The sequence below is a fragment of the Ammodytes marinus genome (genome assembly GCF_949987685.1).
Source record: "Ammodytes marinus genome assembly, chromosome: 4".
NCBI classification, from domain to species: Eukaryota; Metazoa; Chordata; class Actinopteri; order Uranoscopiformes; family Ammodytidae; genus Ammodytes; species Ammodytes marinus.
Genome location: NC_137233.1, coordinates 6,107,040 through 6,131,314, shown reverse-complemented (window position 1 = coordinate 6,131,314; position 24,275 = coordinate 6,107,040). Strand labels below are relative to the sequence as shown.

General features: G+C 39.0%; 1 protein-coding gene across 2 annotated transcripts; it reads right to left on the bottom strand.

Annotated features, from left to right (window-relative positions):
* Nucleotides 1-1,118: 1,118 nt before the first annotated feature.
* Nucleotides 1,119-23,908, bottom strand: pxk (PX domain containing serine/threonine kinase). 2 transcript variants are annotated; one of them, XM_080026203.1, is made up of 19 exons: nucleotides 23,657-23,908; nucleotides 20,128-20,178; nucleotides 19,904-19,951; nucleotides 18,307-18,493; nucleotides 17,405-17,482; nucleotides 17,009-17,082; nucleotides 16,135-16,209; nucleotides 14,843-14,947; nucleotides 14,467-14,568; nucleotides 13,951-14,112; nucleotides 13,075-13,192; nucleotides 12,767-12,845; nucleotides 12,200-12,248; nucleotides 11,752-11,829; nucleotides 11,067-11,153; nucleotides 9,665-9,728; nucleotides 9,497-9,556; nucleotides 7,863-7,891; nucleotides 4,190-4,267 (listed from the first exon to the last, which is right to left on the bottom strand). In XM_080026203.1, the coding sequence occupies exons 1-18, from the start codon at nucleotides 23,756-23,758 to the stop codon at nucleotides 7,875-7,877; spliced, it is 1,536 nt and encodes a 511-aa protein (XP_079882329.1). In that variant the 5' UTR covers nucleotides 23,759-23,908; the 3' UTR covers nucleotides 4,190-4,267; nucleotides 7,863-7,874. The 2 variants fall into 2 exon arrangements, with proteins under 2 accessions (XP_079882328.1, XP_079882329.1); XM_080026202.1 differs by lacking the exon at nucleotides 7,863-7,891 and having other exon boundaries at nucleotides 1,119-4,267.
* Nucleotides 23,909-24,275: the final 367 nt, after the last annotated feature.

The window sequence follows — 24,275 nt, the reverse complement described above, 5'->3', positions numbered from 1 at the left end:
AAAAACTCTGCGGTATGATGGACAAAAATGATAGTCAGGGATATCCTGCCCGTTAACGATGTCTAGGGGAACGGCTAAGTTCCGCGATCTGTTTGTAGTAGGCTCTGTCTCGAGTTTGAATACACAGAGCCATGTGAAACTGCCGCCTCCGTCCGTTAGTTTCTGTTTTTAAGTTACAATCAACTCCGATGCATGGACAGCGTTCAATTAAAACCTCTAATTGTATTATCTAAAAGGCTTTGATGCAAAAGAAGTCCGAACACACAACGGCAGCAGTGTTGCTTAAAGGAAGGCGCAGTTGCTCAAATGTATCAGCACCTCAACTGCGTGTTGCTGCTGCTGCCCAGGGGCGGCCTTAACAATCTCGGGGCCCCTTTCAAGACCTAGTGTGGGGCCCCCCACTTTTTTAAAAATATTTTCTTTATTTTCTTTTTTTTAATAAATAATGCTTGTGCATGCTCCCCGCAAAAAGAAAAACGATTGTGGAATCCAGTTGGTTCATAGACAGATCATGAGATAATGGACCCCTGGGCAAAGGCTCTTAAAGCCCCCCTCCCCCCTATCCAGTCAGGTACACTGATTTTATGTGAGATTATTACTAATGAAATAGAATACATGTTTTGTATTACAACCATTAAATCTGTGTATGTATTGCATATTCAAAACTTGATACCATTCAATGAAGAAAAAAACACTTAGTCGACGAAGTCCGCTGTAGATTTAGTCAAACTAAAATCTGCTTATATTTAGTAGACTAAGACTAGACTAAGACTAAAAGATTTTAGATGACTAGAATAGGACTAAGACTAAATGGTGTGATATTCAAAAGACTAAGACTAAGACTAAATCAGAATTTGCTGCCAAAATTAACACTGGTCCCAACAGCCAATAAGAACGGAGAATCGTAGCCCCGCTCTGATTGGTCAAAGTGTGCAGCTCATGTTAACTTTGACTGATCAGAAATCATATACCCCAGCTTTAATCGTATATATCTTTTATCCGTATATACCTTTTATCCGAGAGGTGTGCGTGTGTCACTAACATTTGCTTCAGCTTGTGCGTGGAAACTGTAAATGACCTTAATGTTGGAGAGTTGTTTTCATACAATTCTCTGTTAATTCAGCGGCATATCTTGAACTTTATTTTTTCACAAATTCTCTATTTGACACAATAATAACTCTGGACATGTCTTCCACCCCACACGGGTAAAGTGCTACAGAGAAAAAACATTCATACACAATTGAATGACCCTTCAAAGAAGTGAAGAAGACCATCGCATTGGACCGGATTGCACTGAATACTTAAAACAAAACCATTTGAGCATAAGAGCAGTTCAAATGAAACGAAACGCTCCGAGCGCTAAAACTTGGATTGTGTAGATCAGAGTCATTGGGATTCAACTATAAGACTCACAACAACATCTGCTACAGTATAGCAGCTCTGTCCGTCACACAGGCCAACACTTTAGCACACAGTGATCACGGACGTCTTGTTAATTCTGCTTTCATTGTACCACATTATTACTTTTCATTGCTTATACAATTACTCAATTAATGATTTTAGTTCAAGGCAGAAAAAAAAAAATCATCTTACTTTTTTTGATCTTTTACAAAAAAAATTGTTTAATCTTCTCCTATGTAATGATTTCCGTTTTTTTTCTCTCTTTAAATTTAATTGTAAATTGAATATTTTGGTTTCTGGCCTGTTGCTAGGACGATATAAGACGTGTGAAGATTTCAACTTGGCTTCTGGAAAACTATATGAGAGAATCACAGATCAGGGATTTTATGGACAAAACCTATCATGAGATAATAATCCTTAGTTGCTTATTTAATGCCAATCGCCACATTATACCATGCTGTGTGCTAAAGTGTTGAGCTTTAAACATACCGCAGATCTAGGTACAGATATTGTCACATGCAATATTTTAACAAAAAAAAAAACACATTCAGATTTCAATAGGCACAATGATCCATATGGCACAATAAAATATAAGAATCTCAACTCTGGGACGACGACAAACATTTACATACAACAGAAGCAAAACACTTAAAAAAATAACAGGAATCAACACAATAAGGATCTGAAATTAACCTTTGACCTTCGGCCGTTAAATGAAGGTTAACGGAGCTATGTGGAGGGTAGCACTGCTTTATGCACCAGCATCATGGCAGGAGTTGTTATACATTAAATTAATTTTTATTTATTTTTCCTTTTGAAGTTTTCCATTTGTTGCAACACTAGTAGTGGCTGTTTAACAGGCAGGTTTTTAACAATCTACAGTTGATTAAAACTAATAAGATTGTTAGTTGACTAAATGTTGACTGATGGAGTTGACTAAATGTTGACTGATGGATTTTTTTCACTGTAGCAAGTTTCAAGTCTGTGCAAATAGGAACGTTTCTGAAACCAACGGCTGCCATTAACTGATAGATGGCTTAAGAAGTGAGAGGCCAAAACATGCTAAAATTGACAAAAATAGGCCAAAAAAATGCTAAGCAGCAGTATGGATTTTTTGAACAATCGTGAAATGATTGTTTTATTCTGGTGCAGAGAACCAGAACCATCCAAATCTCACATAAGATATATAATCTATTTTTATCATTTTAAATTTATTTTGCTGTTAGATTAATTTCAGACCCTTAATACAATCAGAGCTCAAACGGATCGACGCTATGTTGCTCTGATCCGAGAGTCTCTAACATCAAAAGTGCAGGTTTGACTTTGCGTACAGCAAGGCCTTTACTTCCAATGGAGAGAGCGGCTGCGCTAGCCATAGTGGCACATGCCCTACACTTATATTCTGCCCCCTTCAGCAGCCACGTTGAGATCTTAATTCTTCCAGTATTAGTAAATATAGACAGTAGGATGTTAGAAAATGTATAATGAGATTGTTTTACATCCAAACGAATCCCACATTTTAACCACATTTTGGCAAACAAATGGCAGAAGAAAATGAGGATTAATGTGCGTTTCCATCCGCTTCGGTTATGTGATAATTGGGAGGATTGGGATAAACAGAAGACAGTGGAGTTGGGACTTAGGGAGCCATGTCATGGTTTGGCTACCGACAAAATCTCTAACTTATGAATTAATTGCACAACATGTATCCAAGGAAGCCCTCGGGTTCAAACCAAACGGACGGTGTGATCCCACTTAGAGGTTTCATACACTGCAACAAACATTGCTCTATTTGGGTCATTTTTATCTAATTTCCTTAAAACAAGTAAAAAGAAATCTTCCAATTCAGTAACAATGTTTAAACTTGTTACAGATGAAAAACGGTGACCTGACTTTTTCTTTCTTGTTATAAGATGCATAAACATCTCTAGAAAAATTCTATCGAGAAGTTGATTTTTATCTATAGCTATATTCTACACTTTTTTTATTTTTTTAAATCGTGTTTTCGGAAGTTAAGTTAGACATAAATGAATTGATGGTGGTGATGTTTTGTTACGTAGTTTTTCTAGAATCTGTCTTGGAACAGACGTCAGAAGGACACAAATGATTTCATAATGGGAAAGCTGAAGCACTGATGTTAAGAGTTTTGGATCCAGGAAATTCAACTTCCTAACTTCTTCCAAGCATCCTCAGTTGCAAAAAAAAAATTAAATATCAAATTCCAAAACGTTCAATCGCCTCTCTCACAAGCTTTTAGCGCAGAGAAGAAGCCAGCAGCAGCAGCAGCAGCAGCTCAACAGACTCAGTTTAAGTTCACCAGCTTGTTCTACCTCTTGTCTGGTGTCTGTCAGAAAAGACAAACCTTCAGGGGCCTCAGGATTGTCCAGACGATTGTCCACACGTCCTCCACTCTCTCCTACCACAGCAACAGATTTGTAAAATTCAAAAAGCAAGAAAAAAGCAGAAATAGCAAAAAAAAAAAAAAAAAAAAAATGGTTCTTGTGACTCTTTTTCTCTTTTTCTTCTCTTTTTGTTAGTGATTCTTTTTCACATGTCGGGGGGGCGGCGTCGTGAGCCCGTGCAGACCACAGTGCAGAACCAGCGGGTCAGTGGTGTTGTCGTAGCGACGGTTGCGTTGGCGATGGTTTGCGATGGTTTTACGAGGGTCAGATGATGGGTTTGCTGTGGTCAGTGGTTTGGGCTTTCTTCAGTTTGCCTTTACTGAAGCCCTGGATGGAGCTGAGCAGGGCAGTGCGTCCGCCGCCCGCCCCGTCAGAGGGAGCGAGAGGGGGTGGCCCGGGGGGACAGTCCAGCATGGGAGGGGGGGGAGGTGGTGGTGGTGGGGGAGGAGGAGCGGTCTGTACTCCTGGATGAAAGAGAGAAACGTTGAACTTGTTAGAGACAGAATTACAACACCGGTTAATGGCAGTTACAAGCAGTTTCCCCCTGAAGCTGGTTGCACAAAGATGAAGCATGATACGTCTCAACGACTCAAGCTCAGTGGGGATTGGCAAAGGCTTCAGGATACGATGCGCATCACGATACATGGGTCATGATATGATACATCGCCATGCATATTGTGATACTCGGATTTGTCTTAGGAAGGGTCTGCTTTAGTTTTGCTGTTTTGCACAACGCAATACGAGGCAACTAACCGCACTGCGACATCTACAGGAGCGGAGGCTGTTCACCACAAAATGTTTTTTTTTCTTTCTTCTAAATACATACCTGGAATCTCAACCTCTGTTGTAATTATTCGCTAAAACCCGATTTAAAAAAGTATTAGTACATGATTTATAAACCATAATTAAAGCTATAAGTTCCAATGAATCATTTATATAGGCTGACTTAAAATAACGTGGTAGCACTAGATTTTAATTATAATTTTTGTATTAATTTTATATATATAAATTGTACCGGTATGTATTGTAGATTTTCAGAAATACAAAGCACTCTTTTAATAAAAGGAGTTTGTCTTTGTGAAACCAGCATCTGCATGTTATGTAGTGTCCATGCTGAACTCAATCCACCATCAGTTTGCTTTTAACCCAAAGTTTAGGTACAAAATACCTCTAACTTCACCTTTAGCTACACAGACAGATATTCTAATGCTCTCAGATTGGATGATTCTTACAGCAATGCCTTCTGGGAATTGTAGTTGTTTCTTTATCTTCCAGACTAAAGTCCATTCCATTTCACCTGCTTAATCGAATCGCTTTGATCAACAAAGTAAGTAAACGGATGGTGAATTGAACCCAAACCTGGTACATTTCTTTCTGCCATTTTGCGTCCCAAGCCGTATGTAACCATGATGTAACCCAGCGATCAGAGGCAGAAAAGCAAAACGTCTTGGGAGCTCAACATGAGGGTAAAGCAGAGACAAAAAAGCTGCGTCTGGCGCCCACCACCTCCGCGTTGTTTCTGACTACACTGTGAATTATTTTCAAATAACAATAATTATCTTCGACATAATGAAAAGACATCCAACAGTTAAATGGATGTAAGCGAACCTGGAGGAACACGTCTCTGCAGGAGACAATAGACATGTTTGAAGTTGGTATGTTCAGTGGAATAACCTGTCTACACTGGTTAACAACAGCATGAACATAACATTTTTATAATTTTTCTGAATATTTTCTTTTCTTTTTTAAGATTATTTTTTGAGCACTTTGGGGCCTGGGCCAGGGGGGTGAGGCTCTGACCACTGGGCCAGGAGCGCCCCCTTTTCTTAATAATTTAATAATTGCAGAATCACTAAAGCCTGCAGTGGTGACTGATCTACTCCAAGATGGCCGCGGAACTGACTTTCATTATGTTATGCAGCGGTAATGGCTAGTGTGTTTTCATGTCACATCCAGATGACACTTCAGTTACGTCCCCGGAGCGCAATGTTCAATGTTCTATAATGCTTAAAACACATGCAAAGCTTCATGTATAAGCCATTTGCTGAGTGGGCTGTAAGAATGCACATGCAACACCTTCATATAATAACATTATAATAAATCTATGTACAATTTGAAATAATAGGATATTTTACTCTAGTGCCTATAGTAATATCAAATTTGGTCCTCCACCGTCCAATTCTTATTTCATTTAAACACCTTTCCAACGTGCAGTATGCATCCTTAAGGGGTCATATATACTTGTCATTGCAAGTATAGATGAATAAAAAGAAACAACAATTATCATGACAGCAGCTTGTTTTCCCAAGAGTTCATGCAGCAAGAGCTATTGAGTTTGTTTTTATTATTGCTGGACACATCCGGTTAATGAGAATCGTCAATTCCATTATGTCATCAATGTGCGGACCCCTAACTTATTTTTTTTTGTGGCACCCTATTCTGCACAACAAACAGCTAAGATACTGAAGCAGCCGCAGATACTGAGCTTGCTGCCTCTCCAGGTTTTTCTCGACTGTCTTTTCAAAAACTGTACCCAGTACAACCATCAATGTGACAACACACGTCACTTGAAGCGACGTGTATTTTCGCATTGAATCATGGGTATTCTCCTGTAATGGAAAACGACCTCCAGAAAAGTATTCGATACCAAAAGGCGAGTAGAGTAGAGTACCGGTACCAGTAATGTAAAGGAAAACAGGCTTTAAAGTTTATGACCCAAAAAGCATCCTCACTTTGCCACCCCGTCCCAAACACAGACACTTAAGCAGATGAATCAAAACAGACAGACAGACAGACAGACAGACAGACAGACAGACAGACAGACAGACAGACAGACAGACAGACAGACAGGCATGCTGCAACTGAGTGACCAGGCGGACGGACAGAACCAACAGATCACAATCTCCAATGAGAACATCAGGTCTGACCCATAGACAGTCTATGGGCTGAGCCTGGGGGAGCTGCACTGGGTGTGAGGGTTTGGGCTTCATTGCAGATTGTGAGGGTTTTATAAAGATTGTTCGTACACCTTGTTCCAGGCAAGCAGCGAATAGTCCATTAAAAGATGAAGTAGTTTCGGATCTCACTCAAAGCACTTTGAATTGCCTTGTGTCTGAATTGTGCTGTAAAAATAAAACTTGCCTACCGTTTAAAGAAGACATTTTTCGGATTAACCATTATATACATGGTTTGCACATATTTAACCAAAATCCTGAAGTTTAGTCGAAGAAGTAATGTTAGGCATCACTGCGTAAATTTGAAGTGGAGATGGTTGAATGAATCACCATTGCCCAATATATCCACCAGAGAGCACTAACTAAGCCATAAGCTTGTTTAGGTCGATACACTGTAAAATGACCTGCTCATACAAAACAAGAAATATTTTAAAATCTCAAGGATCTGTATCAAGATTAACCCTATGTTGTACACAAAAATCAATAACTATTGGCTGATATTTTTGTTATCAGAATTTTTGAACTCCCAAATATAAATACCAGTATCAGCCACAAAAATCGAGTCTCAATTAAGCGACAATGTGATTGTTTTGTGTCAATAAATCTGACAGAAAAACCTTCTGAAACAAGTTACAACACTTATCTGAGTCTGGGAAGCACCTACTCATATTTACCTTTCTTCAGGGTACGGCATATTAGTTTACAGACGCTGTCATTTTAACCCTTTGCAGCTGTCTATATTGGATAGACTACTACACACTACTTAGTATATAGTATTTAGAATTTATCTAATGTAATTATTGTTTATGTTTATCCTACTCTATATATATTTTTTATCGTTCCAATTGCACCGTGGGTCAGAGATAAACGCCATTTAAATTCTGATGTAGGTCTTGCATATATCAGAACTGACACTAAGAAAAAACTTTTACTCTTTTGACTTTGAATATTTAAAATAATAATAAAGTCTATTTCGGTATTTCTTGAGATCATTAGCCTTAGGCCGAACACTGAGACCTGGATCTTGCTGGGAGGCCAAGGTGTACGACAGCTTTAAAAACCACCAGGGACCATTATCATTATCATTATAAACTGTTTACTTTACCCAACGACACGGTCAGAATGGAGCATGCTCTATGGTGGAGACAGCACGGAGAGACAGAGAGGAGAGAGAGAGAGAGAGACAGAGAGACAGAGAGAGAGATGACAGTTTACTGTTCATTGGACCATTCAGCACTGACACTGTTTAACCAGCAAGACAAAGAGGAGAGGAGGCTAAAGAAGGAAACAAGGAGAAAGGAGACAAGGAGAGGAGACACTAATACCAGGAGAGGAAACTGATGCTGTAATGGTGTGAGCATGTTGTCAAAACATATAAAGGTGCAGTGTGTACAAGGTAACCCAGAAAATACTTGGTAGAAATGGAATATACTATTGTTTATGAGTTTGATATAATTAGTGTATAATCGCTTGAAAATAGATTTTTTTTTTATTACCTTAGACTGAGCCTTTTATATCTACATAGGAATGCGTTGGAAATCAGCTGTTGGAAGAGGAATTAGTACTATAGAATAAATTACTAAATACATCTTCACCAATATCACACTACAATATCACTTGATATTGTGGAAAGACTTGAGGCAGTGGTGGATGATGCCTTTCTTTAGTAACTAGCTTCTTGTCCTTGAAGGCCACCATAGCTTCTGCACATTCTCCCAAAGGGAGGGGTAGAGATAGCGCGTTGCAATCTAAAATTTTCACCACTATGACCCTAAAATACTCCAATACTACACACTGCACCTTTAAAAGTGAATTCTGGTGATAATCCGTATTTTTCTTATTGTCAAAAAATCCCATGAAAATAATTGATCTAATAGCTAAACTGTTGTACAAAAACTATTAAAAAAAAACACAAGTTAAGACCAAGTACATCTGCTACTAGAGATACTCACTCAACATTATGATTATAATAAAAATATATTTTAATACGCCATTGTTTTTTTTTCATGGGATTTGTTGATATCGACAGAAATGTTCTTAAATATAAAATTAAACATCATTGTTTCCCGCCCTGCGTGTAGCTAGCTAGAGACATAAAGAGGTGAATAAGACACTAGTGACTACAATAGCAGAGAGACGTATACCTGTCTGAAAACCAGGTAATCACATGATGAGAGAAGAGACAGACAGACAGACAGACAGACAGACAGACAGACAGACAGACAGACAGACAGACAGCTCAAGTCAAATGATTTAGACTTCAGAATCACACATGCATATTACAAGGCAGAATGAAACTTCAGGTCAGAAAATTCAGGTTAATGTTGAAGATGCTGTTATTGATCCGAGCAGCGCGCCGAGTCCCATATCAGCTCCAGTAGAGTCTCACCACAAAGGAAGAAGTGCTACACAGGACGTCCCACACTTTCCCCAACAGAGAGAGAGAGAAAGACACACACAGAGAGAGAGATAGAGGGAGAGAGAGAGAGAGACAGAGAGAGAGAGAGAGAGAGAGAGAGAGAGAGAGGGAGATTAAGAAACAGAGTGAGAGAGAGAGAGAGAAAGAGGGAGAGAGAGAAAGAGAGAGAGAGAGAGACAGACAGAGACAGAGAAACAGAGAGAGAGACAGAGAGAGAGACAGACAGACAGAGATAGACAGAGAGACAGACAGAGCGAGAGAGGGAGAGAAAGAGAGACCAACAGTAAAACACATATAGACATACAGTCAGACGGACATACCTGTGGTGGATGGGGGGGTGGGGGAGGACGGGCACGTTGGAGGGGAACTGGCTCCAGAACCTGAAGACAAACAGCAAGACAGAAATCACCATCAGCAACGATCTTAACGGAGAGAAAAAATGAAGAAAGAAAAGAACTTGGCGACAGTGACAGCAGTGAGTGACTCACCCGAGTTATTGTTGTTTCTGACGGAGAGGTCTTCTTCATTCTCATAAGCCGACTGTCTGGACTTCTGCAAAGACAAAAACACAACATTGTTTCAGACGTTACAGTTACAGCTAACATTAATCACTTTGCTCACACAAAATGTACCACTCTTTGAAAACTAGTGGGACAAAGAATTAAAGTCTGAAAACTTTAAAGTGTTCCTGTTTAGTTGCAACATTTAGGCTTAGTTCATTCTGCTCTCATCTCCTACTTATTTTGTTCATTTTACTGGGGAAAAACACTACTGCAAAAAAACTGATTTATTGAGAAAATGCGAAAAATACAATACATAAATATTGAAATCATTACAAAAACTAAAATATGTTCCATTCATTTTCCAACTTCTTTGTGCCTGGTATCTTTCTTTGCATTAACAACTTGTTCGGTCTATGTAATACATTTTTTAAATTTTTGGGGAAAAAAATACAGAAATCAGGACCTTGGTTGTTACGGCCATAATCAAACCAAACAGGATGAAGCGGCTCCTAGCTGCTGACGTGGTGCAATGAGAAACTGATCAGACCTCTTGATGGTGTGACACCTGGATATGTATAGTGTATATGTATACTGGGTCTGATCTATACAGTATGTTCAGTATGCGACATGTGTTCATAGTGTCTGTTATAAAAGAGATAATTCAAACCTGTTTGTAGACTCAGAAAAATGTCAGAGTAATTATCCTGTCCTCCTTATCAGAATGTAGAACTACAAAAAGTAATAACCTATTTTTTTTATTTTTTTCTAATGGGGTCCAAATACTTTTTCATAATTCATAGAACAACGCCAAGACACAGGTAGCAGAACGACTCAGGTAAAATATTCCATATGCCAAAACTGTACAACAATATATCCAAACCCAATTTTTTCATCATATGGCACACAAATGGTTTTTAGGATGTGATGATGTTTGAAACAGTTACACACCGCTGTGCTCAATCTAAAACACTTAGAACATTTCTACTTTTCTAATGATAAAATCTGGGTTTGATGCTTCCACTGATATTGTTTGAGTAAAGGAAAGGAAAGTAATGCATCATTTAAATAAAGAACTACATTTATCTGTTATATGGAGATGCCTGAATTCATCAAAGAAAGAATATCACTGTCACTCAAACTTAAAAAAGCTTTTCAAGACTAAATCATTTTTTGATAGTTCAAATTAAAAAAGGTATGCAGGGCTAAAAGTTGCTACAATTTCTGGGAGAACAAATTAATAATGATTTTGAGATGAACACATCCCAAACCGGTGTGTGTGTGTGTGTGTGTGTGTGTGTGTGTGTGTGTGTGTGTGTGTGTGTGTGTGTGTGTCTGTCTGTCTGTCTGTCTGTCTGTCTGTCTGTCTGTCTGTCTGTCTGTTGCTAACCTTCCTGGCCAGTATCTTCCTCCTCTTCTTCTCCTCCTCTGAGCCGTGGTGGGACTGGGCTCTGGTCAGCCTCCTGTGCTGGTTGATCTGGAATCAAACAATAACAAACAATATTACAAAAACATTCATATTTACAAGCTGCTGCGCTGTGAAACGTCTCATAAAACCTGCACTGAAAAATGCTTAGGAGCAGAATCAAGATGCTTTCACCAAGTGCAAAATAAATCATAAAAATGATAGATGCTATCTCCGACAGTTAATGTTTACAACAACCACGCTTGTGCAATTTCCTTTCCTATCAGATTCCGAACTGAGCTTCAGTGTTTGCAACATGAAAAGGTTGTGGGAAACTATGTTGCAATGTCTTTACACAGACAGTGTTTTCACAAGAGCCAACCAAGTCAACCTTATCTGGAAGGTCACTCACTCCAAACAGCGGTGACCTCCCAAAAGCTGCTCAGACGTATAAAGTAATGTGAAGTCACACACACACACACACACACACACACACACACACACACACACACACACACACACACACACACACACACACACACACACACACACACACACACACACACACACACACACACACACACACACACACACACACACACACACACACACACACACACACACACACCAAATAATAATTCCGAGATGTAAAATGAGAGAAGTGACGCACCAATCTCTGCTCCTCCTGCAGCCTCTTCTCCATACTCTCCTTAGCCGTCTTCAGCGCCTCTTTTAGCCGACTGGGAACCTGGGGAGAAATAATATTGAATTTAAATATCATTTAGATAGCCATTTTAAACATACAGTTACAGAGCGCTAAGCTGATAAAGAAAAATCACAATTTGAAACACAAGTGCATAAAATACATGTGATGCACAAACATTAAAACGTCCCATTGTACAATAGGGGAATAAAAGACAGGAATAAAAGAAGTCAAGTGACATTGAAACATGAAAAATAAAATAAAATAATTAGTAACTATATTGCAAAAAAAACAAGTAAATATAATTTTGTATATATAATGACAATCATACAACACAACATACAGAAATGAGTCTGTAACAAGTAAATATTCTAGGGAAAAGCCCTCAGTGTTAATATCAAACTGAGCCTCTCACCTTGATTGTGAGTTTCTCTGAGTGTTGTAGTTGGACGTCACTGAACAGCCTGAAAAACACAAACTGTGACTCATCAACAACAACAAAATGGTGACGTTCTGGTTCCTACGCAACACATGTCCTTTTTCTACTGACACACATTGGTTTGTATTAAAAAGGGAATCTTTTATCACATACTTTAAACTAGAAACTGTTTGATATTATGTTGATGCATCTTACAAACTTAAAACTAAACTACTCTGTCGCTCGTGGAGCAGTGGGCAAGAGCATCCCCCCCCCCCCTCTCTGCCCCATTTCAACTCTGTCTCTACAAATCCGTCTAATAAGGCAAAAATGCCCCGAAAAAATCTTAAAAAAAAAAAAAAAAAAAAAAAAAAAAAACTACTTACAGTTAGGTAAATTATTTATATTATCACTTAAACATGCTGTACTTAGTACTGATCCCACACAATAAAGCTTTTGAGTGTATTGAGGGTCATAATGAAGAGAAAGAGTTGAATTTTTTTCCACGTCTGTTATTGGTCGTTTGAAACAACAGGACAGAGAGGCTTAAACAGGTGAACTCACGGTGACTGCATGAGCTCCGAGACTGTTGGCATCCCGCTCTTACAGGCGTCTGCGGACAGAATGGACTGCAGCACGGACACTGAAAACACACATAGACGGACACACACACACACACACACACACACACACACAATAAATACATAAACAGATCAAATTGGCAATTATACAGATACACAATACATTTTAATAAACTAAGAACAATTTAAAATGTAACTTAATGGACCTGGAGATACAGAAGAAGACAAACGGCAGCATCTGTATGTGTGAACATACTAGTGTGTGTGTGTGTGTGTGTGTGTAATACTGACCCACAGTTGTGTAGGGGACAGCGGGGTATTCCTCGACGGGGACGCTGTCTGGCGGTCGGCCATACGTCATCTCGTAAAGTAAATGTCCGAAGCAGAACACATCGATGCTATCTGTGGTCTGCAGATGCAGACGCACACACACACACACACACACACACACACACACACACACACACACACACACACACACACACACACACACACACACACACACACACACACACACACACACACACACACACACACACACACACACACACACACACACACACACACACACACACACACACACACACACACACACACACACACACACACACACACCATTAACTTTCAAAAAAACAGTTTGGTAGCACATTTAAAAATCACTTGGCTTATGTGGCATCTGCAGGGTTTTTTAAGATGTTGTTCACAGCAACACTGGCTTATCCAAAATATACTTTTACTACTTTGTTTCCCTCTCAGTTTTAGAGACATCATATCTAGATCGAGCTGATTACTTCAGTCAAAATAAAGCATATATATGTTTGTGAGATAGCAGATAGAAATATAACATACATATCTATACATATTTACAGCTCTGGAAAAAATGAAAAGATCACACCAAATGTTCAGTGTCTCTCGTTTGACTATTTATAGGCATATGTTTGAGTAGAATGAACATTTTGGTTTTCCTCTACAAACTACTGACAACATTTCTACCAAATTCCGACCACAGATATTGTCATTACAAGCATTTCCATTAAGTAATGTAGAGATGAAGATTGAAGAAAAATCCAGACTGGTCTCTTAATTTTTCCAGAGCTGTATATTTATGTTATTTATTAATATAGATGTTAATTTGATGGATCGGATTCTAATTCAGTGTTGACGTACATTGATCTTCCTGAGCTGTGTGAATGCGGGTCTCAGCACCGAGGGAACTCCCAGCATGCCGTTCTCTACGTCCGTCAGTCGACACACGCCGTCGTCCACCATCACGTTGGACGCATGGAGGTGACCGTGGAATACACCGCCATCGTGGAGGAGCTTCAGGCACTGCACAGACAGACACACAGAAACAGAAACAGACACACACACACAAATTATGCTCTAGTAACAAATAGTACTGGTGGGTGTGGTTTATTTATTTGTCCTTTTTACTGTGTGTGTGTGTGTGTGTGTGTGTGTGTGTGTGTGTGTGTGTGTGTGTGTGTGTGTGTGTGTGTGTGTGTGTGTGAGTGAGTGAGTGAGTGAGTGAGTCTGTGTGTGTGTGAGTGTGTGTGTGTGTGTGTGTGTGTGTGTGTGTGTGTGTGTGTGTGTGTGTGTGTGTGTGTGTGTGTGAGTGAGTGAGTGAGTGAGTGAGTGAGTGAGTGAGTGACTGAGTGAGTGAGTGAGTGTGTGTGTGTTTACCTCTAGGATCTGACGGCCGTACAGTTTAATGTTCTGCAGTTCGAGGCCCTGACTCTTCTTGGGGTTACAATACTTCTTCAGGAAACTCTCTCTGGGCTTCACCTGGAGAGAGGGAGTCCAAAATCCATCAATCTGTATTTATTTCAGACTCTCAAATAGGAAAAGTAAAGAAAAACATTATTCCTGTGGTTGTCCATTTGAATAGGACAAACTCTGCCTGATAACTAACTCACTCTCACACTCACACACACACTCACAGACAGACAGACAGACAGACAGACAGACAGACAGACAGACAGACAGACAGACAGACAGACAGACAGACAGACAGACAGACAGACAGACAGACAGACAGACACACACACACACTGTGTACCTTACAGATGTGGTCTCTCAGAGAGCCTTTCTCAGTGAACGGCCGGATGAGCAGAGCTGAAGACTCACTGGTGCTGGAGAACAGCAGCGGATAGAGATACGGAGTCTGGAGAGGGGGGGAGGGGCTTGGTTAATAACAGTCAATAAATACATCTTTGTTTGGCTACAACAGGTGTCTGTATGTCTTCTATTAAGATTGATATTATTTTCACAAATTAAGGAATATCTACAGAAATTCTCCAACCAGTTCAACATCAGAAACATGGATTAAAGAAGGCAAAAGCAGGGACTTTGAACTAAAGGGATTTAAACTGGTTTGTGTCACAATATAAGGTTTGAAATCGTAAATACAATGTGCTCTGCAATTGATAACCTAATGTGTGACTATTGAAATTCAAATGAAAGATAAATGTTAATTATCAGCTGTGTGTACAGAACACCCGATTCAAAAATGGAAGACTTTATAGAATACGTGGGAGAATTACAAATCAAAAGAAGATATTTATCTGTGGGGATACAAACATTGATTTACTTAAAAAAAAAAAAAAAAAAAAAACTCATTCACTGACTGAAGAATTTGTAAATACACTGCATGTTATGGGCCTGCAGCCGAGGTCAGCAGACAGACTGACTGTTTTGAATACTTTTGCAGATGTGTTTAGACTACCAGAGAAGAAATGGACAAGGCCATATCACTATCTGCATTGTCACAGGCAGAGAGGAAAATGGAAAGCATGTCTGGTGTGCACTGTCAATGAATAAGGAGAAATTGTCTGTGTATTGGAATGCATCTTCTTAAAAAAAAAAAAAAAAAACTGTTTTAGCTGTGTATCTGAATCTTATGGCAGTGGGGGCGGGACCTGATAAGCCTTTGGCTTCTCCTGCCACCCTTCGGACAATAACACAAAGTAATATGTGTGAATATGCAAAGAGAAAATTGTGTATTGTGTGTAATTGTCCGGAAGAATAATAATAAAAAAAATAATAATATTGCAATCAACATAGATTAAAAAATGAAAAAAAAAAAGTTAAGCTTTCAGTTAAACTATTTGTAATGATGCGTTCTACAAACCAAAAGCTATTAAAGCACAGTGCATTTATTTGGCTTCATTTGTTGAAACTGGAAATGTAACAGATTGTTTTCGCTGTCCAGAAAGTATACATTTCCATGTCTTTATCGGTTTGTATGTGTTAAAACAGAAGCTAACAAGGTCAAACATTCATTCAGCTTTGCACCAATATGTAGTAGCTGTAATATGGCTTTGTAAGGTAGTAAATAGAGCATGTACTTACAGAGAGGCTTGTAAGCAGCTTCATGGCTGACTGCAGGTCTTTGTCTGAAAGGAACTTATCTGGACCAAGGTCCACCTACGAACACACACACACACACACACACACACACACACACACACACACACACACACACACACACACACACACACACACACACACACACACACACACACACACACACACACACACACACACACACACACACACACACACACACACACACACACACACACACACACACACACACACACACACACACACACACACACACACACACACACGATTAATTACATTGATAAACATGAGTTGCACAAATGTTATTCAAGTCATGTACTTTTGGGAATCTGAAATAAATCAAGTTTAATGTTTAAGTGAATTTGTAGACTGTGGAGGAATTCCTTTGAATTCTGTTTTAGTTCAACAAACTTCCTCCGTGATAGAAATAACAAAAACACACATTAGTCAGATGAACAGTGAAATAGGAGTGAATAAGACTTTATTTCTCCATCTCTTGTTTCACATCAGTTGATATCATTTGATTGAATTAAATAAATCTAAACGTAATCTCTTGTAAACAGAGAGGAGTCACTGAGTGTGGGATATGTTCCTAGAGAAAATTATTTCCTTCTCCTTCACACTTTTTTTAATGCACTAAGTGAACACCAGTTTAAAATTTAAAAAGTTGTTTGAAACTAGACATAAAATGTCAGCCTGATTTTTTTATAATGATCACCCTGATAAAAACGTAAACATGCTGGTAATTTAATATGTGTGGTTAAAATACAACTTAATTTATTTTTATCATTATTTTGTATTGAAAACATGTTTGAAGGCAGTAAGCAGAACTAAGTCCCATGTTTTGTGTTGCACTCACCCAGCTCAGCAGATACCGCTCCTTCGGCTGCTCTTTGTTTTTGATTAAAAAATATTTCTTTCTGATCCTCCAGCCTGAAAAACAACATAATGTCACTTTATTTATAACTTTGACAATAAGAATAATACAGAGTATGTGGCTTCAATAAAAAAAATCCTGCATTATTTAAAAACAAAACTATGTACCTTATATCGCTGCAACAGAATTACTTGGTCTGGTTTGACCAATAGTTTATGTGAGCTAATGATAGGGTTAAGCACTGTAACCTATGACTGTAACTACATATCAAACAGTTACTAGTTTGAATAGTTATTTTTGTATTATTATACAGTTATCTGCAAGTTGGATATATAAATACAGTATATGCAATAACTGTCTGTTTCGTTTAAGTCTTACCCATGTCTCTGAGAGGCTCCAGGACTTCCCACTTTAGATCAGACCTGAAATACATGGAGACCTGCTGCAGGGCGATCTCTACAGACAGAAAGTTAATGAAGTTAAAAAGCAATAAAACAATGTTTTTTCTTCTGCTTTTTCTTCCATGTTGATCTTGCATTTAAGTCCACACACAACCAAAGGACACATAGTGCTGCTGTCCATCTACCCTTCCCCCCATTATGTTATATTTAACATTGGGAACTATAAGCACTTCTACTATAGAAAGTATAACAAAAGCAGAGGTTTCTCTGGTAAATGGTAAATGACAGTCATATAATTATGGGTAATCTGATATATTCTATGTTATAAAAAAACCATCTCTTTTTTTGTTCCTTATTCAGCGTGTTATCTACAAAACATATTGAACCAAAGGGACCATTTTTCAAAGATTGTTGAACAATTAAATGCTGCTGGTGCTTAGATACAGCATATTACTAGTAAAACATATCCTGGTAAATGTAGTCTTTATAAAATACCTGAATTTGTAGTGAATAGTTACTTTCCACCTCTAAATAAGACTTAATACAGAAACCGCGTTCTATCATTAGAAAAAACGCTACTATAATATAATGAATGAGGTTTGCTTTTTCTTCAGTCTTCCCTCAGTATTCCCTTGGCCCAGCTGTCCTGTTAATCCTAACCCTACATTTTACCATGTGTGATGTCACACATGGTAGGGTTAGAAAGTGAGACCATAAAACCCTCCTTCTGCCTTTTCTCAGGGTAGGATTAACCGATTTCTAAAAATGTAGCACATTTATACTACATAGGATCTCCTAGTTCAATACACCTTCATATTTCCACCAGTGAAGTAGGTCTTTTAGTGAAAGTAATTTCTCAGTGAAGCTGAGTTAACTCACCTGTGTAGTTGGCAGAGTAGCTGTTGGGGTCCAGGAACCTCTTGACGAACAGGGAGCTGCAGAGCAAGGGATGCTGGGTAATGGAGTCCAGATACGCCTGCAGTCCTCTCTGCCGCTCCGCGATGAACTCTCTGTCCATGTTCCCAAGAAGCTTCTTGGGAGGGAGAGGGAGACTGATGCCACAAACCTAGAGATAGAGAGAGAGAATTTAATTGTACATACTATTTAGTAAAGTTCAAGTACACAGCTCTGGAAAAAATTAAGAGACCGGTCTGGATTTTTCTTAAATCTTCATCACTTAATGGAAATGATCCTAATGAAAATACTTTTGGGGGGAATTTGGTAGAAATGTTGTCAGTAGTTTATAGAATAAAAACCAAAATGTTAATATTACTCCAACATATGCCTATAAAAAGTCAAACGAGAGACACTGAATATTTAGAGTGATCTCTTAATTTTTTCCAGAGCTGTATTTTATCCACAATTTTGCTTTTTTTGTGAAAATGTGCTTGTCATACGTGTTGTGCAGACGGGCTAGGCTCAGTTTGTGGAATGTTGCTCTTCATGTGCTGTGGCTGGTCATGTGATGTTCTGGCGCATTTCATTCCGATTTAAGAAGATTATAAAAGCTTGTTCTGCTCCGTTTGTTTTTGTTGTTGTTGTGTTTTAGTGTGCTTAAAAGTAATTAATGTTTGTTACCTTTATACAACCAAGTTGGTACATATATTGAAGTGTTTACAATACATCGAACCAGTGAAATTGTAATTAATTGGAATGCGCGGTAACCACTCTGCTCCCATGGCACTCCAGTTTACATTAACTCTGTGTTTATTGTGTGCACGGTCTGACCACAGCCAAATTTCTTGTATGCGAGAACATGCCTACGTCGTGTGTATGAAACGGAATCCGATTATGACAAAGAAAACTAGTGTGACAGAGCGATAGACAAACAGCGGACAGTTCTGCACACTGTTGTTGGCTGGACATTGTTGTGTGTGTGTGTGTGTGTGTGTGTGTGTGTGTGTGTGTGTGTGTGTGTGAGAGAAACCCCCCAAAAAGGAAATGAATAGGCAAAACCTCAGCAGAAAATCTTTGCACGTCCTGTTATCCGGGAATGATTTGACCACAGGACCAAAACTACATCAGGACAATCTGACAGACCCTAACACAGAGATACGCTCTAGTTTGGAACAAAACAGTTTCTATTGATTACAGATTAACTGGACATCAATACGACCCTGTGTGTGTGTATATATATGAATATATTTAGCTGACTCCTACAAAAGCAGTCAGCTAAAGCATGCGTACAGACCACTGGCTTTGCATTAGTTCACATGACTGATCAATGGTTAACACATATATGGATGGCAGGACTCTGGTTGGGGCAGTGCTCTTTCATTTTACTGCAGCATTTAAAGGGCTAAGCCGCAAAAGACCATTCTCTATTCTTTATCATCAGGCATTAAAAGGTGGCTGTTTGTATTGTGTGTGTGTGTGTGTGTGTGTGTGTGTGTGTGTGTGTGTGTGTGTGTGTATTGTCATCCTCCAGCAATTCCTCTGCTGCTTTGAAAGCACTCAGACAAGATGTGAAACTCACCATCAGGCTGCTGTTGAGAACATCAAAGTCACTGTAACGCCGAATCACCTGCAACACACACACACACAACACACAACACACACACACACACACACACAAAATCAGTTACTGACAGAGTTGTTGCAATTGGTTAATCATTCTCCTAGCACTTTCTTATTGGTCCAATGATCTTTGACATTTTCATCAATGAGTATTTCTGTCAAACAAACTGTTGGTGTATTTACCTGCCAGCTGTTGTCTGACGCCACGCCCCTCTGGACCCGGACAATGTACTCCTGAGAAACAAGAGAGAAAAAGACCATTAAAATCACTTTATCTGACGCTTTTTTTTTTTTTTTTAAGATATTTTTTGGGCATTTTTATGCTTTTTATTGATAGTGTAGACTAGAGACAGAGTTGAAATGGGGCAGAGAGGGGAGTGACATGCAGAGAACGACCGCGGGCTGGAATCGAACCCGAGTACCCTGCTGGCCGAGGCCCATGGGGGGGACGCCCTACCAACTGAGCTAAGGGCGCCCCAATCTGATGCTTTTCAACGTAAATTATATCTAAAGAATTTCGGGAATAAAGGCTAATTATGGTGGGCCCCTTTGTTTGTGTTTATATACCAGTTTACAGAGCCTAGGCTGTGTATTATTAACACCATTGTTTAGACTTTAGACTTTATTGTCCCCAAGGGGAAATTCTTTTCCACTTCACATTACATTTAACAGCCGCACGCCGACAGACAATAGACAGATGGACAACAAACAACAAAATAAACATGCAGACAGAATATATAAACAGAGTGGGACTGGGGTGTTTTATCTTGGTCTTCTGTTAAGTGTTGCTATGGCTGCAGGTACCAGGCTTTTGCCGTAGCGAGCCCTCCTGCACAACAGGGACCTGTACCTTTTAATCAGTGTATGCACACAGTACGGAGAGGTAGCAGATCATGAGGAGATATTCACTGATTTTGACAACAAGCCTTCTCCAGAATCGCTGACTCCTTGACTCCTTAAACGAAGTCAAATATAGTGATAATCACTAGGATTGCCTTACTGCAGTAACAGTCAGATCAATACTCAAGGGTCACGTGAGCCTGTAGAGTTCATTACTCAGCAGAATACACACTTATTGAATGGATGAAAATAGATCAGTCTGTCATTTTTTCTATTCTTGTTACTGTACCTTGAACCTGAATCAAAAGGGTTTCATATTTCAGCTGAGTCACTTTCTGTTTCATTTCCAAATAAGTGATTTAGAGAAACGCTGTTTAGTCAAGGATCAGTCTGATCACATCCCAACTCCCACACAGTTCTACAATAATGAAACTCTGGGGCAAAATGTCTTTCATAACTGCCAGCAAAACACGAACCACTGCGTTAACAACATGTATTTTTTCCTTTAATCTAATCCTCTCAGTCGTCGTAGTAACAGTCAAAGTCCTGCAGACAGAATGTGTTTCCTGCTCTAATCTGCTGAGTTCATTCATGTCTTTCAGCTTCACAAACAGCCAGGACATAAACAGCTCAAGTCCAAACTAGTGGTCAACAGATTTTTCAATGTTAAATGGGCTCCACTTATATAGAGATTTTTACTGTTTTTCTTAGACTCAAAGCACTTTACATTCACCCATGCACACTTTCAAACAGCAGTTCCACGCAGGGTGCAAGCCACCTATCGGGAGTAATTTAAGGTTCAGTGTCCCTTTGCCCAGGGACACTTTGTCATGTGGCAGAAGGCAGGGGGATCGAACCACCAACCCTGCTATCAGTGGACGACCACTCTACCCGCTTGGCAATATTACGATGTTATTGTTTTGCTTTTGATAAAACACAACAATTTAATAACAAATCGGAAACAAATTTGAGCTTAAATGAACTTTTATTCTATAAATTTAGACACAGAAATTTATTTTAAAATCAAATTTGCGTTGTCTATTGCACACGTCCTTCCCTGGTTTTGGCTGTAAAATATTTGCTACAACATCAATCCTGTGTGGAATCCTTTAGATGTTTTTTTTACTACTGGTAAGTGACTTGACTTGTAATTTATGAAACGGAAGTCAACTTTGTCCCACACACTATAACAATAGGAAGTGTTACAGTGTGTAGAGGCCTTTGCTCACAGTGTTGCATTCGCTTTAGAACCGCTGACATGTTGAGAAATTCTGGAAAGTATGTAATCTGATCTGAGAATTGGCAAAAAGGAAATACAATAGAATAATGTTCTAAATAAAATGTATAATAAATAAAATTAAAAAACAAGAAAGCTGTTGTTTTTGAATAATAAGCTAAAAACAAGACAAAAACAACCAGAGAAATGTAATAATTCAATCTAATAAATATATCCATCCATATTAGTCGATAATATGATGTTACAGTTTTGGTTCACATTAGTAAAAACACCCACTATGGATTTGGTTGGTTCTTGACAGCAGTATACAATGCTAAGCTAACTGGCTAGCTCAGCTGATCCGCACTGGACTGTCAACAACAAACCCGGTCATGAGAGCCCATTATCGGACAAACAGCTCAAACACAGCTTGATTTATCCTTTAAAATGACCCCGTCGGTGTTTAAACCAGTTCAAAGTGCACGTTTTAATGCAATGGCTATCTTGTAAACTGTTGAGTTATAATGGCTAAGAGAAATTTCGCCAGACACCGTTAACAAATCAGAGTATTTAATGTTTCCATGGAAATGTATGTATTGTAATAAGACTCCGTGAACAATCACACATTGAGATATACTTTGTCTTCAATTCGGCATAGATAACTAACAAAAACAAACGTTTATTTCATTGAATTGTCATAATTTCAAAGCAGCTCATCAATAATGTATGGCATTGGTATTTGTAATCTATGGAAACAAATGAAAAACACTGTATTTCATTAAAGGTATTTAAGGAAGAAGGTGTTGCCGAATGTTTCAATCGATCAATAAAAAGTCAAAACGGACATGTATATTGATTTAGAAAGCATATTCGTTTGACAATATTAGAACGAATAGAACGCACACTTTTGAATGGAGTTAGCTATTATGGTCTTAACGCAATGTAGGCTATCACTCAGGGTTAAAGTGCTTTATTGGGCTTCAGGTCAGCCAGTGTCAATGCTCCTCTGTTAGTTAATCCTTTTACATCAGCAGTTTGCATAAAAGCGACGCGTCCAGGAAATTGCTCAATCAGTGACAGTGCTCGGCTGTCAACTGACCGACATGAGCGATATTTGTGTTTTTATCTACTGTGGGAGTCAAGAGGTAGTTTGAGGTTAATGTTAACATGTACCTGAGATAAACTTAAATTAAGCTTAAGCCAAGTTAGATTGAATGCTTTTGTAATGCCACGCAGATAAAATGGATAAAAGGACTTATTTCACAATAACCCAAAACGGGAGAATCAAAAAAAAATCGACATCATTTACTTTGGGTTAAGGACAATTTTGCCCAAATCTTTAATGTAACTTCTGTTGAATCGTTTTTTACTTGTTTTGGTTCAGTGAAAATGTCACGTGATTCAAGACATTTAAATACAAATTGAGGCCTTATTTATAGATTAATTATAGACTTATTAAGGAAACTGCTGATCCCTGCAATGTGTCCGATAACGGAACCAGTCAAGCAAACGCCTATTAAAATAAGACGTATCTAAAACGCAGCAGCAGTAGAGACACATCTGCCTGTCTGTGTTGAACCACCATATGACTATTGTCACCGGTCAACCCAGAGATTGTCCCCGCATATGAGAGCTTTATCCCGGGTAAACACTCACCGTGTGGGACTGCAGGTTCTGGCTGGCTTCGATCACCGCCGTCAGAGGCACCGTGTCGTCCAGCAACAGCCTCCCTGGAGACGGCTTCTCCCTCACAGACATCCTGGAAGGTTCAACGCTGTACTACTATATCTATTTGTCTATGTCTAGTCTATGGTTTAACGGTGGAAGTCTAATCTAAAGTGCCCGTGTGTCGCTGACTGTGGACACCGAGGAAGGACCTCGCTCAGCGGCGAGAGGAACATCAACACCTAGCGGTTATAGCTGCTAGCTTAGCTTTACCGTAACCAGGAAACGCAGTCCGAGATCCGAACTGACGTCACAAGGCTGCCTTGTCATCCTGATTGGCTGTTGGAAAACCACGTGATGCTGCGTCACTGCCCTCTGCTGGTCAGGGGAGGAACCGGAGGAACCACAAGCGCAAAAAATATATAAACTAACAAATGTTTATATTATGCTCACTGTTCTCCAGCTTTATACTGTAAAAAAAAAATATATATATATATTCTTGGCCGTCTTCACTGCTGTACCTTCTTTATTTACTATGTATAATTACAACTGAGGTCACTGACAAAGCCATATTAGTTTTTTGTTTCTATATAAATGTGTTATTTACACT

Bases quoted from the DNA above. Each gene is read 5' to 3' on its own strand.
- pxk (XM_080026202.1), bottom strand. From the start codon at position 23,758: ATGTCTGTGAGGGAGAAGCCGTCTCCAGGGAGGCTGTTGCTGGACGAC. The intron at 17,483-18,306 runs GTGAGTTAACTC...TTCTGTCTGTAG, and splicing joins CTACTCTGCCAACTACACAG to AGATCGCCCTGCAGCAGGTC. The intron at 11,154-11,751 runs GTGCGTCACTTC...GTTTGATTCCAG, and splicing joins TGCAGGAGGAGCAGAGATTG to ATCAACCAGCACAGGAGGCT.